Source organism: Carettochelys insculpta, chromosome 1 (assembly GCF_033958435.1).
Source record: "Carettochelys insculpta isolate YL-2023 chromosome 1, ASM3395843v1, whole genome shotgun sequence".
NCBI lineage: Eukaryota > Metazoa > Chordata > Testudines > Carettochelyidae > Carettochelys > Carettochelys insculpta.
This window is the reverse complement of record NC_134137.1, coordinates 11,633,293-11,650,840: the sequence shown is the minus strand read 5'-3', so window position 1 is coordinate 11,650,840 and position 17,548 is coordinate 11,633,293. Positions and strand designations below refer to the sequence as shown.

At 46.3% G+C, this 17,548-nt stretch overlaps 1 protein-coding gene across 1 annotated transcript in view; it reads right to left on the bottom strand.

The window, feature by feature from the left end:
• Positions 1-17,390, bottom strand: part of RNF121 (ring finger protein 121) — a 38,157-nt gene extending 20,767 nt beyond the window's left edge. Inside the window, exons 1-5 of the mRNA XM_075015006.1 lie at positions 17,300-17,390; positions 5,342-5,379; positions 4,143-4,284; positions 1,881-2,035; positions 539-646 (exon numbers count right to left, since the gene is read on the bottom strand). Of these exons, the coding sequence (XP_074871107.1) occupies positions 539-646; positions 1,881-2,035; positions 4,143-4,284; positions 5,342-5,379; positions 17,300-17,356 (500 nt within the window). The 5' untranslated portion in view covers positions 17,357-17,390. The remainder of the gene's footprint in view (positions 1-538; positions 647-1,880; positions 2,036-4,142; positions 4,285-5,341; positions 5,380-17,299) is intronic.
• Positions 17,391-17,548: the final 158 nt, after the last annotated feature.

Genomic DNA, 17,548 nt, shown 5'->3' with positions numbered 1-17,548 from the left:
ACGTGTCTCTTGTAGGAAAGTGGGTGGGAGATAGAAAGGAAGTCAGGTCAGATCAGTACAACATAGGTAAGAAAAATCAACCACATAGCTCTGGATAAGGTGATGACTCAGATCCACTTACAATGACACAGTATCTTGGAAACCGTTTTACAACAGACAACAGGATTCCTGTTTGCCAGATCAGCAGAGGATGAACATTACTGGCACTGGGTATGCATATGCACAAGGAGGAACTGGCAGAAGGTGACACTGATATGGAAGGAAAAGGAATGGAGGCGTAGGACACCTGAGCATCCTCGGGGAAAGCAGAGGTCTGGGCAAAAGGTACTTGGACCAATCCGAATGGCACATGTGCTGGCACATCACTTATGACTGACAGCCGGAAGAGAAACTAGACAGGACTTCGGTCTCTGACATTACTGATGACGTGACTAGGCTGCATCTGTTTCTTAACTTGTTTTAATGAGCTGCATAGGTGGCTTGACATAACTGATATTTTACCTCTTTGAAGGGAGCTAAGCAGCAAAGATTTACTCACCTGAATAATAAGTTAAGCCCAAAAAGAGTGAACATTACAGCCATGTACCCAACTATTCCAGTGGCATAGCTGATCTTGTATATCAGCAGAAACCATTTATAGACCAGCCTGTAAAACAAAACACACACCCAAAAGTGAGGTGATTGTACAGGTACAGTAGTATCTCGCATTACATGAGGGTTGCATTCCTAGGCACCCTCGTGTAACCTGAATTTCACATAAGTTGTGGGGCAGCCTTTTTCCCCATGGAACACACGTTCTGCAGCCAGGTAAGCAGCAGGAGCACCTAGAGCTCCTTTTGAAAGGTAAGTCCTGAGGTTGGAGGGGCAGCTGGGGAGGACTGAGCCTGGCGGTGGATTGGGGCAGGAAGGTTAAGCCTGGGGTGGGTTAGGGCTGCAGGAGTGGGGGGGGTTTGAACTGGGGCGGGGGCGTTGAACCGGAGCTGCATGCAGCAGGGGTTGAACCAGGGCCAGGGTGGAGGGCGGGGGTGGGTCAAACCGGAGCCGTGCACAGGGGGGTTGAACTGGGGTGTCTGCAAGGAAGAGGGGGATTAGCCAGGGCTGGGAGGAAGCAGGATCTTGAGTTGTGCTTAATTCGTATTAATGAGAGAGAGTTAAGCGCAACTCGAAAATGACGCATTTCGAGGGTTTATTGTACTTTGAAGAAGTCTAAGGGGGCGCACAAGGGAGCTTTAAGATTCTAACTAAAGCTAGGTTATCACTAAGAACATTGCAGCTGTTTGTATGAAAGGGAGACAGTAGATGAACCACTGCCTCTGGGGAGCCAGATTTTCAGCGTTCTAATCCCAGCTCCGACAGTTACTCCCTGCAGGGTTCTGGGCATGTCAGGATATATAGAACGTCAGCTTCCAAGTCCAGTACTTCAGGACATTCTAGGGCTACAAACAAAGGTTGGGAGGACAAAAGGTCCCACTTGTAGCCCTGCAGGGCTAGGATTCACCAGCCTACTGATCTGATCAGATCAGCAGAAATTTTAGGGAATATAATATTTTAGCAACAGGTTGATTTTGTCTGAAGCTGTTGAGCGTTCACCCAAGTTAGAAGTACTTCTGACAGAGATGATTAACGTGCAGAATCCAACTGAGACTGTCAAAACGTGTGCAACTGACAGTCCCAACATATGGTCCCTGCACAATCACCAGCACAAGGTGGGAATGTTGCTCTAGCCAAAAACTGACCTGCAGAGTTTGAAGCAGAGCAGGTGGTCGGTTGCTTGGAAATTGAATAAACCCAGATAATCGCTGCTGCCGCACAGAAGCAGCCTGCAAAAAATGTGCCTAGTTTTTGCTTCACGTGACTCACAAGGCAACTCTCATGCTAACCTGGGCGTGGTCTGCACAAGAGGTTTACGGGTTGCTCTGAATGTGACAAAGGCCGTGACAGCGGAGAAGAGGACCCAAATCACCAGGAATCGCCACCAGTGCAGCTTTGCTGTGAAATAAAGGGGAACAATCCACATCTGGAAGAGGGTCACCATCTGCAAGTACAAAACCACATATTCAGCCAACACCACACACTGAATGGCACTGGAAGGGTCTAGACCAGAGGTGGTCAACACGTGGTCCACAGGCCAGAATTCAGCCTGTGAAGCCTTTTTAGCTGGTCTGTGAAGTCTTTACCCACAGCAGTGGTGCCGTTTTACCCAAGCCATATGAAGTCAGTGTGGGGGTTGGGGTGTAGTCAGGCTGAGGCAGTGGTCGGTAAACTGCAGTTCCAGAGCCTCTCTGCCCTCCTATGGCTGAAATAATGGAACTAAATTTAATTGGTTTAATGGCCAGCAGGGGGGGACCTGACCATTAAACCAACTGAATTTAGCTCCATTATTTCAGGGGCAGCAGGGCAGAGAGCCGCCCGCGCCGCAGGTGGGGGAAGTGGGCAGGAGAGCTGGGGGAGCGGCAGCCAAGTCTGCTCCTGCTGAAGCCATGCAGCCTCGCTGAGAAGGTAGGGGAGATGGCAGTCCCGGAGGAGCAGGACAATGCATGGAGCTTATCATCTGAGCCAGGTGGGATGGGTTTGGGGCTATTTTGTGTTTGGCCATCAGAACGTGTAAAAAATTGCCATTTGACCCCTAATGCAAAAAGGTTGGTCACCCCTGGCCTAGAGCAATACTGGCAGCCTGTCTGTTCCCTCTGCCCTCTTAGGATATATTCTTGGCTGTCCTCTCCAGGAGGCTATGAAATCTGAGTTAAGTATTATACTACCCAACATTTTTTCAGTGGATTGAGCAAGGGGAGTGATGAGGCAGACTGAGAAGGTTTAAAGCAGAGGGTGAAGTTATGCTTGCTCTGGTATTGTAATGAGCTACTGGGCTTTGCTCAACTCTGCTAGAAGAGGCGTATCTGCTCAATATCTGCATAAGCTCTTTTTGTAAGGAGCCCATATAAATTTTCTCCTGTTCAGTGTTTAGAAGTTCACACACACGTTCCTCAAGTGTACACAATAAGCTTTGGTCACTCCACACAGACCCTTTTCTGAAACAAAATCTTTGCCACACAAATGAAATTGTTTGCAAGACTGACAGACATAGGAAACAAGCTATTGAGCTGCACTGTGAATTGACATGAGGCTTGGAAGAATGGAGAGCATGGGGAATCCCTGTTCTTGTATCCAACGATAGTGAATAGCACGCAATATAATGCACAAGGATAGTAAAATCAATGATGGCAGACTGACCAAGAGGTTTGAGAGGAATCAGCAAACTGAGTGATCAGGAACAACAAGAAGTCCTGTGGCACCTTATAGACTAACAGAAATTTTGAAGCATAAGCTTTCGTGGGCAAAGACCAGCTTTGTCAGATAAATGAGTCAGGCAGGCATCTGAGAACGTTCAAATCACAGCGAGCATAACATCCAGCTTCTATTCAGATAATTGGAGTTATTGGGAGTAACGACAATGGTGCAATCATGGTAAAATGACAACAGTAAAATACATTGTTTTCAGTAAGACCCAGGGTGAGCTCTGTTTGCCCCATTGCCTCCTTTGTATACACTTCTTATCAGGAGTTACACACTAAGGCTATCTCTACAGTAGTGGGTTTTGTCAACACGATTCCCAAGGCATTCTGTTGACAGTAAATCGACAGAATGCAGCTCTTTTGTCGACAGTCTTATCCCACTCCCCACGAGGCACAGCGCCTCTGTCGACAGATCTGTTGACAGAAAGACAGTCTGGACATTCCAGGGGAGCCCTCTGTTGACAGACACGGCTTCTGGGACACCGGGCAGCCCTATCTGCTATGCTTCCAGTTGGACACTTTGTCAAGAGAGCAGTCGGGCAGTTCAGCCACTCTCTGTAGACAGAGTGGATTGCTCTTGCAATTCGCTTGGGAATTTGGCTGCGATCTGTCAACAGAAGTTTTGTCAGAAGAGATATTCCCATAAAACCTGTTGGCAAGTCCCTGTAATTTAAGACATAGCTGAAGGAGTTTGTGCTCTGTGGCTTACATCTCATGTACTGTTCTGACATGCACTGTGGACAGGGAAAGGAAACTGACATTGCAGCATCTTTATGCCATCCTCTGTCTGCCCATATACAACTGCCAGCTCCATTCAGCACCTGCAGCCAGAGGGTGGGAAATACTTACATTGTAGGAGCGGGGATGCCTCTGTTTCCACTGTACCAAGAGGAGCTGTGCAACCACAAGCGTCGCAATGAGGATGAGGACCATTTCGGCATGCATGGCTTCGTGGCCACGGTGCTTGGCGTGCATCCGAGCATGCTCGACCCTGAAATGAGACAAGGCAAGTCTGGAGCACAGGCTGGGATCAACGAGAACCCAGTATACAGGGCAGCATGGTAGGGTTGTGGGAATGCTTCTGTGGTTGTGGATGGAAAGCGATGCATGGGAGGAGGATGTACAGTGGGGGAAGCTAGCAGAGAAGGATGCAGCTGTAATCAAGACAGGAGAGGAAGAGTAACACAAATCTGGTTTGGCTCACACCAACCTGGGGGCTTTCCATAGGCATTTTTTGGCCCAAGCTCTGTGCAGACAAGACAAGATGAAGTCTGCAGTGTCATCTTCATTGCAGTTGGCTAATGCAGTATTAGCAGCTGAGGAGATTCCCTGCTCATGGCTCAAGGGAGAGATCTGAGCCTAGGAACTGATGCCCAGCAGAAATACAAAGAGCCAAAATAGAATAGATTCAATGTCCTTTCACCTGACTTTGCTTAGCCAGAGACATCCCTCTCCCTCTTGCCCAATGAAGGGAGCCCTGGTTCACACCTCATTTACATGAAGTGCAGCAGATTGTCACTTCTGTGGTTTTAGAGGACTGCTCCTCTATCAATGCTCCCTCGAAAGGAATCTACCAGGTCATATCAAGATGGAACTATGGGACTTGTGAGCTATGGGGGCCTCACCATTACATTAAACATGAGCCCCACTGAGTTGGGAGAAGCTCACGGCTACTCTCACCTGGGCTGAGAGTGATGCTTTGGGAGCAGGAGAAAATCCTCCTAACCCATGGCTCAGTGGAGACTGAGCAAGCAGAACACCACCTTTGTTTTGTATTTGCAGTTACTTTTATGAATCACTAGGAAGTTCTGAGGATTAATATTCAAGTAGGCCGAGAAGCCAGTCCTAAATATCCACCTAAAACTGGCTGGATTAACAGAAGTGGTGGGACAAACGATCTGTAACGCTCTGCAGGGCAAGTAGGCCGCCTGTAACCAGATGCTTTTGGCAGCTACAGCAGTCTAGCCTCACCAACAGAAGGACTGGAGTGAAATTAAGATCTAAGCATAGGTTCACTTCTCCCACACCCACTTTAATGCACCACTTACCTCCATCTCTCCTCAGGGGACAGTCGTGATACATCAACCTAGGGGAGTAAAAATACCAAGTTACTTAAGTACTAAGAGTGGCAGTTAAAGCCTAGAAGAGATCATTGAAGCACTCTTTTTACATGTAAATTAAAAAAAAAAAAAAAAAAAAAAGAGCTCTTTGCTATGCAGGAAGACCCATCCCTGCCTCATGCTTTCACAAGTGATTTAGATTATAGCTGACAAGAAAACCACCGTGTTCCCATGGCAATAAAGTCGGAACACTGACCGGGACTGAAGGCAATGCAGTACTATTAAGTTAATTGCAAAGTAAGAGATTCTGAGGAGGAAACCAGAAACCTGTGTTCTTGCCATCTTGACTAGTCACCTTACCCAACACCCACCCTACCTTGGCTGCTAGCAGACTAACACTTCCACCTCTACCCTTTACTCTGAGTACATCTGGAAGTTCTTGAGAATCTGCACCACTCCCCACAACTGTTAGATAACCCAAGTATTTGCCAAGGACCGCCCCCCACCACATGTTGAGCAGTGAAATATGCATCTTGACATTTAACCTAAATATGCAATTTAAATTAATTTATTCTGAGCAGAGGTTGCAAACTCTTTTAAGTTAGGTATAGCCTAGAGAGGATGATGGTGATCATCTTCCATGGGAGTTGTGGATCGTCAGGTGGCGGATAAGGCCTATTCCTGAACCACGAGTTCTATTACAGCAAGAACAGATATTTCCAGGTATGGCAGGAAGCTGCAGACCATGACTGAAAGCCAGTCTTGCCCTCCTCCTGTGCCTCTTGTCTTCCTCAACTTGTTGGTGGGCAAGTTCAAAATGCAGGGGGCCACTGTATAAAACTTCTCTCCTTTTTGAGTGATTTTGGACAAGCGTCTCCTCAGTGTCAAGGTCAACACTGCACCTCCTTAAATGATCCTTCAACAAGTCCTTATAATGACTCTGTCCTCCTCTTATGTTACAGTGCCATTCTTTCAGTTGAGGGAACAGAAAGTGTTTTGGGAGGCAATTGTCTAGCATTTGGACGGGACCAGTCCAACCGAGTTGCTGATGGATGATCATTAGCCTTGAAACTGGTGGTCTTTGCCAATTAAGGAGCACTAACATTGGTGTGTCCTTCTTCCTATTTGATCTTCAACTTCTTGCAGAGGCAGCATTGATGACTCTCAAGGACTTCCAAATGATGTCTCTAGTATGGGTCTGAAACCTAATCTTAGGAGAAAGCGTCTTGATAATCAAGCAGCTTGGTGTCTGTTCCAATGTTGTGATATCACAAACTCTGTACCGTTAACAAGCAAAGGCTGCACTGGCACAGCTCAGATAGATGCTCAGAGTAGACGATTCAGTCTTCTGCCTCATAGACTTATGGGTCATAAGGGACTGATATGATCGTCCAGTCTGGACTTCTATATAACACAAGATGTAGAATTTTAACCCAGGAATTCCAGAAGTAAACTCATAATTCCTGACCATTTTTCAGGAAATATACAATCTTGAGTTTCATGTCAGGGGATTATGAATCTACTGTATTCCTAAATAAGTTTCTCTAGTGGTTAATTACCCTCAATTATATCTGCTATACCTCTAGTCTGAAGTTTGCCTGGTTTTAGTTTCCAGCAGCTGAATCCCTTTATGCCTTTGCTAGATTACAGATGTCTCTATAACCAGAAAACACTCTCCTCCCCACGTAGGTACACTCGGTCAGAGAGCATACTTTCCCCCTATGATAACAGAAACACTGACGTGGCATGCAAACTGTCACTTTGGAATGTAATGATGTTCCACAGATCTGTTGTCATCTCAGCTCACCCTTAACCGTATTTACATTAAAAAGAGGAAAAATCAACTAAAGCAGGTTTCTGGGGGCCCAAACCAGCTGACCCCATGGCTGTTTAGCCATGTCAGCTGTTTGAGTACATGACAGCACACTATTAAAGTCAGGGAGTCAATTCAATATTTGTACTGGCCTGGGCCTTTACCTCACATAGTAGGGTCTGCAAGCTGAGTTTGTTCCAAGTGATAGACACACAAAATGGGTGAAGACAAGATGTATCAGGGTCTCCGTTAGCATGCATTTGCCCACTCCAAACAGTGTAAAAAACATGCAGCTCCTCTTTCTTTCACCACAAAAATCATTAGGATGTTAATGTTCCAAGTTCAGATTTGACCTTTAAACTTTTCATACGCAGCACTTAGATTTGTGTCTGGGCCATGCTGCTGACTTCTCTCAACAAAACCATCTTCAAACAAGATACAGAACTATGAAAACGAAAAAGCATAGCCAGACCAGAACAGACTCAATATTTAAGGCACTGTCCTATGGCTACAATCTGAAGAAGTGGGCCTGTCCCACGAAAGCTCATTGCCAAATAAATTATTTTGTTAGTCTTTAAAGTGCTACTGGACTGCTTTTTTGTTTTCATACTATATGGACTAGCACAGCTATCTCTGTTACTATTCAAGATATAGAGAACTGAGTGCTCAACTACTTGTGAGAAAGCTCACCGAGGGTGCATCTACACTTGCATTCCTCTTTTGAAAGAGGTATGCAAAGGAGGTAAATAAAAATGCAAATGAGGTATAAGTTTGCATATTTGGAACCTCATTTGCATATTCTAATTTCACAAGAGCTTCTTTCGAAAGAAGAAAGCCAGTGTAGACGCTGCTCTTTCAAAAGTAAACCCCCATCTTCAAAAGAATCCTTCCTCCCATTAAATAAAGGGAAGGATTCTTTCGAAGATGGGGGTTTACTTTTGAAAGAGCAGCATCTACACTGGCTTTCTTCTTTCAAAAGAAGCTCTTTTTGAAATCAGAATATGCAAACTGGGTGCCAAATAGACAAATTTATACCTTATTTGCATTTTCAATTTGCCTTATTTGCATACCTCTTTCGAAAAAGGAACGCAAGTGCAGACGCACCCTGACTATCGAATTTGCCTTGACTAAATACCACCTTGGTTAAAATTCTGGTTCTTCTGTAGTTTCTGACGACAGGGTTTTCACCTCGTTCTGGTCCTATGTTGTTGTACAGTGTGCCTGTGCATTGTTCAAGCCCTGCTGTATTTCACCCCAGAACAGTGGAATTCCAAGGGACAAGATAAGAAAACTTATTCAAGGTTTAGAATTTGCTTAAGAAAGTACATAGGGTGCACAGATTTAACACATAAAACAGCTATACTGGGTCCAACTAGAGGTCCATCTAGCCCAGTATCCTGTCTTCAACAGTGACCAATGCCAGAGGCCCTAGAGGGAGTGATCCCTCTCCTGACAACCATTTCCAGCCTCTGACAACACCCTGAGAGGAAGCCACAGGATGGTTGGTAGCAGCAGAATTTAAACAGTAAGGAAGTGATAAGCAGTCAGAGTCAAGAGTCCCATACCTGTTCCTCACTCCCTGTGAGTGGGAGAAGCACAAAAGAATACGGCTGCTATTCCTAGCCTGACTCAGCTTCTAATTGCTTAGTTTGCTGGTGTAGAAATTTGTCATTCTCTGCAGAAAACTGGCAAAATGGGTACTTCAATAAGCACAAGGCAATTGCTCTACCATAGTATCCTTACAGGACTTCCATACAGGCTGTGTATCCTAACCCATCAGTGAAAAGGTCCATGTAGGGAAATCTTTTAGAACAGTTTCCCAGTGACAGGGTTTTACTTGTCGTCAGGCTGAGGAATAATCCCCCCAGATGGTAGAAGCTCCATTGCTTGAGAAATTTTAAAAGAGAGAACTGGGAAATAAGCAATCAGAAAGAATCTCATGCAGACATGAGGAAGGATGGAAATGTGCCATTAGTCCATAGAGTGAATGTGACCTATGATATCTTAACATCTTTTTATCTATTAAGTGATTGCAATTATCTCAGCACTCAAAATAATAATATACAATCTCTGCCTGCAGTAGTGTACTATCTAACCTGAATGTTTGCAAACCCATTGAGGAGACCAGAAGGATGGTGGCAACTTAATCTGAGTCAACACAGTGATTCTATGTCATTTACACATGGGTAATCTCAGAATGCACAGGAGTAATGTTACTCAGGTAACCAAGAGTTAGCAGGACCAAGGCCCTGCTATATTAAAAAAAAATATGGGGTAAGAAAACAGGATTTGACTAAAAGCACAGCATCGCTGGAAAAGTTAATCTTTGTTGTAATGCAAGAGTTATCTCAGAAGACTGAACTTCTCAGGCTTCTCCCCGCAAACAGCCCAAGATGTGAGTGAGGACTAGCAGTTTCTCAGAGTGTCATACATCAGTTAGAAAAAAGAAGCTTTTAAGGGAATGTTACAAGCAGCATACCAGCTGTCTGAGAATGCTGAACAGCCTGTGTGGGCTACCACCTGAGCAAAAGAGAGCTGCCTCTGGGGCAGGGGAGAAATGCATTTGGCAACTTTTGAAAAAAAAATTACACACCTGAAAAGCAACTGGAAAGGGAGAAAAATGGGTTGGTGTCACTATTGGTGTTGGATATAGAAAAAAGATGTCCAAAATAAGTCCCCTTTCAGTTTAAGAGGTACACTAAATCCTTGATTTAAATGGACTAATGGGGGGAAAGGGTGTCCGTTAATGCCGAAAGTCTGTTAAATCCAAATGGTTTACTGTACTGTAGAGTAGAGTATTCGCCACAGTGCCCCATACCCAGCCAGGCTCCCTCAGCGCCCCCCCATCCCCAAATAAATGCTAGCGACTCACTAGACGCGCTGGAGCTGCTGGGGCCAGAGGAGCTGCCGGGACCCCCACAGTGCCTCGGGCTACCATGCGCTCCTCCCACCGGGGGTGGGCCATGTATGCACAGGCAGGTGACACTCACCTGTGTGCCCCTCCCACCAGGAGACACTGGTGTACGCACCCCACCCCTGGTGGGAAGCACACACGGTGGCTCCAGCAGAGGCCCTGGCGGGTCTTCCAGGGGCCCCGGCCGCTGTGACGGCCCTGGCAGCTTTCCCAGACCTGAGGGTCCCAGCAGCTCTGGTGAGTCGCCAGCATTTATTTATTTATTTGGGAGGAGGTCCGTTACTTCTGATGTCCATTAAATCAGGGTCCAATAAATCGAAGGTCTACTGTACTACAATCACGCACTCATGCTTTCTCTAAACAGAAGGGATGGAGGCAGTGAGTCCTTCAACAAAGGGGCCTTTCTCCTAGGTATTCAACAAAAGCAGTTTGACTAAGCTATATTCAGCGAGCTACTGGTGAGTGGGAAGGACTTTGCTCAAGGTTTCTGTTAGGAACACACTGTGAGCATCACTAAACTGAAGAACTCTGAACTAAGAAATGGCAATAAAAGAGATCTCTTCAAGATAGGGAACTCTTCTCTGTACATAGCCACCCCTGTACTTTAATAAATTTCACCCATGCTAGAGGAAAAGAACACATGCTGTCCGAGTCAGAAAGAGGATCAGCTTCGTCCAAATATTCGGTGCTTTGCCTGGCCAGCAAAAGCTTGTTAAACTTGTTTGAGACAAGCAAAATGAAAAGGGATGAGAGTGTAGTTTCTCTAGTTTAGACAGCTCTTGGGTAGCCAGATGATCTGCTCAAAGGTGCTCACAGGAAGTTTTAAACGTGATTATGGCTTTTTGTTTCTTTAGGCTGTTCAGAATAGAACTAAAAAAAAAAAAAAAAAAGCCACCTCAGATGCAGGGTTCCACCGCTCTGCTCCCCACCCCTTTTTTGTTTTGTTTTAAACATAAGAAATTCAGATCCTGCCTAGGTTTAAAGATCATGGCTAGGTCTTCATTCCACTATTTGTATTATTATAGTCCCTCGCAGTAGCTGCCATGGACTAACTCCACCACGGTGCTAGGTGTTTTACAAACCTAGCAGGGCAAGAGTCCCTGCCGCGGGACATCCTACAGCTTCAGTTTTGAGAGGTCTCCAACTGCTGCAACTCAACCAGTGGAAGAGTTAGCATAGCCCACCTACCAGCCCTTCAGATCCTGCATCAACAATGCCTGCTCAGAGCTGGACTAGCCAACATGGCAACTGGAATGCTTATGGCGGCTAGCCACCTGCCTCCATTGTTGCTGCAAGGGTGTAGGACAGTTGTGGGATTTTCTACCTCCACAAGTTTGTCACTGTAGATAAAATACAGTGCCAGCAAGCTGCTGACAGCACACTGTTGAAGGTGGAGCTACTGAAGCCCTCTCTACATTAACTACCTGGTTTAGGTATTTTTACAGCTTCTAATGTTCCACAGAATTTAAGCGCTTGACAACCTTTGATTCATTTATCCATCTTACACCTCTGCAAAATAGAAGTGCTACCACTGTACAGATGGGCAACCGAGGCACAGAGAGGCAAAGCAACCTGCCCAAGGTTACATAAGAGTTTGTGACAGAACAGGGAATTAAGCCTGGGTCGCCCGAGTCCAACTGGGCCACCTTTCCTCTCAGCTTTAGATTAGAGTTTTGAGGTTTGTAGGAATTTGAAGTAACTCATTGCCAATTAACTAGAGTGACTGTAAATGCAAGTCAAGCTCAATATCAAACATGTGTGCCTGGTCATGGTATCTAGAAGGCAAAACAGAACAAAAAGTCATTATTTCAGAAATATTTTGCAGGTCACTTTTAATAGCCATGTCACTGTAAAAAGATATTTTACTAACAGCGCCAGCATCTGAATCTCTTGCCACCATTAAGTCAGATTTTAAACATTACTTTCAAAAAATTAAATCAACAGGAACCATCCTACACATTTCTCTCTCTCAGGGAAATCACAGCCAAATCCTTGACATCAGCAATTCATCCTTCACATCTGTATTTTATAGTACGTGCAGCAAATATGGCAGTGACTGGAGAAGAGTTTTCAAATATCATTGAGGCATTTTCTTAACACAAAGTGTTCCCTTCAAGCTAGAGATCACTTTACTGATATCTTAATTAACAAAAAGAATTTTCAGTCAGTTCCTAAACTCAACAGTTATACGGTTTTATTAATATTCCTTAAAGTTAACCTGTGAAATGTCAGAGCAGTTCAAAATTATAACCATGACTTTAAGATACAAAAGAACCAGCAATGTCAGGTAAGAAGAGCAAAGACAGCAAAGGGTCCATATATTGATGCTGTAAAAAAAGACAAAGATATTTGTTTCCTTTAATCCAACAGTAGTACTGCCCAAGCAGAAATTAAAAAAAAAAAGACAAACCAAAGTCCTGATACATGTTTACCAAAAGGTCTTCTTACACTGTAAGGTTTTAAAAAAATCTAATGAAACATGTTGAGAATGGAGATGGGGGCCCTTGCTTTGATATCCAACTACAGCTGACTTCCTATAATCTGGAACCTTTGGGATCTAGATGGTGCTGGATTATTGGATATGCTGGACTATCAGGATGCACTATAAACTGTTTTCACACACAAAGGCTGCGTCTACACTAGCCCAAAACTTCGAAACGGCCATTTCGAAGTTAACTAATGAAGCGCCAATACACATACTCAGCGCCTCATTAGAATGTCGGCAGCTGTGGCACTTCAAAATTGATGCGGCTCACCGCCGCGCGGCTCCTCCAGACGGGGCTCCTTTTTGAAGTTGCCAGGATCCTTTCGAAAAGGAGCCCCGTCTGGAGGAGCTGTGAGGCAGTGAGCCGTGTCAATTTCAAAGTGCACAGCTGCCAGCACTCTAATGAGGCACTGAATATGTATTTCGGTGCTTCATTAGTAAACTTCGAAATGGCCATTTGCATGGTCATTTTGAAGTTTTGAGCTAGTGTAAGCATGGCCAAAGTGTTTTTAACCCCTTTCATTGCACATACTGTATACAGTATACTGTCATGTTTTAGTTTAACTCTTTTTTTTTACCCTTTTTATTGTACATACTAGAATGCATAAATTTAGTCATAGAAATGTAAGTCAAAACAGCTGGAGAAAACACAAGCACTGTCCAGTGTTGCACAATGCTAGTGGCGGGCTGACTCAGTCCCATCTGGTTTCACTTGGTTCAACTGCTGCCACATGACTCAATTTTTTGCCGAAGCTCCCTCACTAGGCTCTTGCCATTTTGATGTCGGATTATCAGGAGTGCCGTATAATTGGATGATGCTGGACTAGTGGAGTTTTACTATGTATATTCCACTATTTTAAAAACAAAATAATCTTATATTACGCATAACCAAAATGAGATTTGTTCAGTGACCGAAGAGAAGGACATTTAGTAGCTGGAACAAGACAATAAGATTCAGATTGCTTAGATTTTAACTGCATATTCTTAGCTCCTCCACAGACTTCCCACAAACGTTTTCAGACATGCCTGTTTTCTGGTTACCTACAGTGAAACCCTGATATCACTGGGCCAGGTTTTCAGGAGTCCTGAGCATCCACTTAGTGCCTTCCAGAGTTGGCTCCTCTGGTATTTGTGTGACTTTGGGAAGTTCCTTAACCTGTTCCTTATTTGTAGAATGGGGAAAAGTAGCCCCTGTCTGCGAGGATGTTGAGTGGATGGATAGAAATCTTTCAAGAGCTCTTTGATCTTGAATGAAAGCAATTAGAAAATGTGGCAAATAAGGCCATTTTAATGCCACATTTTTAGTACAGGATGAGGCACTCAGCCTCTGCCAGTCCAGCAGTGATACATTATGCACACTCTCTAATTTGGCAGAAAGTGTGCCCACAGTATGATTTTTATTTATACAAGAATTTCCATTCCAAAGCATCTCACAAGCTCTCTATATGTACACCGCTACTGAAATGCTGACACTTCTAGGTCAGAAAGTGCCAACCAGTCACATAGCAAGCTGCACAACAGGAATGAAAGAAAGGAATGTGTTGGTCAAGGACACTGGCCTTTTATGGAAAGTGCTTCAGGACCTTTATTGTCCACAGACACATCTGAGGGATCCCTTGAAAAATCCACAGACGGAAAGCTGTAAAGTCATTGTGTGTGTCTTGGAAAGAGAATGGGCTGAGCTAATGTGATGCGCTTTAACTACATCAACCCATTCTATCCATCTGAGACATCTCCCTGCTACCCTAAATCATTCATATGCCTTGTCAAGCCATCTTGACAAAACAGATGCCTCTCTTCTTAGCTTCAAGGTGCATCCTTGTCACAGGGGATGTACGCAGTTTGTGCATCAACTCTTCAGCATCCCATTATGCTCACAATTCAATTGGAAACCCAGGATGTACTAAGACACTTTCAACATCACTCCCTATATGCTGAAGAATTTTACTAGCATTAAAAAAAACCAATTGGTCCCAAGGCAGAAGACTGAAATAGGCACAGCTCTGAGGTGTGCAAGTACCAGCATCTAGGACCATGGATCCTCTGTGATCCTGCTTATTTGGTGCTAGCAGCATAGTGAGCTGCACTCGGCAGCCTGAACTGCAGTTATGTAAACCGTTCGCATTTTAAGGAAAGAGGTAGTTGTACTGAGTGCTACAGCTTGTGGCCATGTGTAATGACACACAAGACTAAAGGGTTTTACCTGCCTCACAAGCTGAAAAAAGGCAAGAAAACAGGACGTGTCAGATGTGGCCACTTTCACCTCGAGAGACGGTGGTTAGCAGCAGTGGTGAGGATCAATGGGCAGTGTTTGAGTCACCCTCTTACACACCACATTGCCTGGGCTAGTGTTTGGAGTCAGTGTATTGCCCAAGCAGCACTGTCCCTGCTCTTAGTCGCCCCAGTTGAATCCAAAGGAAAGACAGAAGTCAGTATGTTTGGAGCTGAGGTGACTGCAAGGAGATGCCAGAAAGCAGGTTTGACAAATCCTTTCTGCTAACGGCCTTAGGGTCTCTACTCTAGATTTTCTGTCTGGGTTTACTCCCATAGCCTTTGGATCTCCCAAACCTAACCACAAGGCAGTGGGGGATTTTCTGACAGGGTTGAAGAGTAAGAGGTTGGCTGCAAAAAGCCTAGATGAGAAGCAAATGTCTGAGCAGTTGATCCTTTGATAGCCCTATAAGCTGACTGCGGATGCAATGATGGTAGCTCCTGAGGCTGTGTACTCTTTTACAGAAAAAGGTGGGAACATGACTGCCTTCTCGTCTCCAGATAACGTATGTACATCAAGGAGTCTGATGGTAACATAGATCTTCACCTGTCAGGCAGCTCCAAAGATTTACAAAGCCAGGGATTAGAAGATGGGAATTTCCATGTTCTAATACTAGCACTGTACGATCTGGTGCCAAACCTCTAACCTGTGTGTGTCAATTTCTCTATCCACCTCAAGGGAATAATGGCAACCTGACTGTTTAGACTTGTGAGGTACAGGGCCCATATCTTCTAAGTATCATATGAGACTACAGAAAATTGTTGCCAATGTTCAGTATTACCAGCTCGGGAAATCTGCCAAGTCCACTGGTTAATGCCGCATGCTGAGATACATGAGTCCCACACAGATGTTCATGACTTGCCAAGCTATTTTGGAAACAGACCTCAGAAACACTGAATCACACAGCCAATAAAAACACTTTAGAAACGATGGCTCAATCAGCGTAAGATATTGTAATGCCTCCCTTCAGTGCCCCAGGTTTAAAAAGTCTGAGGCTGGTGGCAGTGAAGAACTGTCTCTCTTAACAGCACTTGCTGAAACCTTGAAACTATGCAAGAACCACATCTCAGCTGCTCCTCCTCTGAAACCCCTAACTGCCTGTTATCAGAGAGGTAGCCATGTTAGTCTGTATCTTCAAAAACAACAAGAAGTCCTGTGGCACCTTATAGACTAACAGACATTTTTGGAGCATCAGCTTTCATAGGCAAAGACCCGATGCATCAGATGCATCCGCTCTGATGAAGCGGGTTTTTGCCCACGAAAGCTTATGCTCCAAAATATCTGTTAGTCTATAAGGTGTCACAGCACTTCTAAATTGCCTGTTGACAGATCCCAAGTCCCTAGTCTGAGCTGCTCACCCACTTCCGCCAGCACATCCTATACATGTCAGCATTCAAGGGATATGTCAGACATCCACTGCTTTGGCTCATCTCTTGGAGCCACTAGCTCCCTCCACCCCCACTCCTAGCACAGAGCCCTGCAACTAACACCCAATACCTGAGACCGACTCCCCACCCCATTCCATAGCTGCCCCAAGATCACCCTGCCAAGTTCCACCAAGCTCACTCCCTCCTCCCTCAGCCCCAGCCCCCCACATCGCATCCCCTCCTCCCACAGCCCCAGCCCCACACATCGCATCCCCTCCTCCCACAGCCCCAGCCCCCCACATCGCATCACCTCCTCCCACAGCCTCTCACCCCTGTATAAACTCGACACTTGAACTGCCACCCAGGAGAGAGCCAGACACTGCCCAGCTGATCAGCAGAGGGCCCACAGCCACCATCGTGTGTCTACAGGTGGTGCAACAGCAGCTCCCACAACAAAATTTATTCCCCCTTCAATCCCACCCAGCCTCCAGCTGCCCCCTAGCCCCCCACTCCCACCCAGTTCCCCATCCCACCAAACCTCAGCCGCCTCCGCACCCCTCAACCTCTCCCAGCATCCCCAGCTCCCCCCACCCAACATCCCCTGCAACCCCTCCCTGCCCCCATCTTCCCCCAGCCGCACCCAGCTCTCCCTAAGCCCCCAGCTGCACCATGGACCCCCCCCACCCCAACCCCAACCCCGCCCCCAGCCCCATACCCAGCATCCCCTGCAACCCCTCCCTGTCCCCATCTTCCCCCAGCCGCACCCAGCTCTCCCTAAGCCCCCAGCTGCATCATGGACCCCCCCACCCCAACCCCAACCCCGCCCCCAGCCCCATACCCAGCATCCCCTGCAACCCCTCCCTGCCCCCATCTTCCCCCAGCCGCACCCAGCTCTCCCTAAGCCCCCAGCTGCATCATGGACCCCCCCCACCCCAACCCCGCCCCCAGCCCCCCCCCCGACCTCATACCCAGCATCCCCTGCAACCCTTCCCTGCCCCCAACCGCACAGAGCCCCCTACACCCCCCCCACCCTGAGGTAACCCGTCCTAAGGACCCGGGGTCCCAGCCCCCCATGCCCTCTCAGGCTGCCCTCACCTCCTCCACGTCCCGCTCGACGGGGCCGCCAATCTCCACCTCCAGCACCGCCGCCATCTTACCCTCTCCCCCCGGAGCCGGCCAGCTACTTTCCTCCGCCCGCCAATCACCGGCCACGCCGACCAAGCATTCGCCAATCAGGGAGCAAGACTCTCCGCTAATAACCAATCAGAAAATGGAGGGCGGGACGGCTCCCGAACTGCCGGCGAGCTGTCACTGAGGGTAGGGGGATCATCTAAAATTATCACA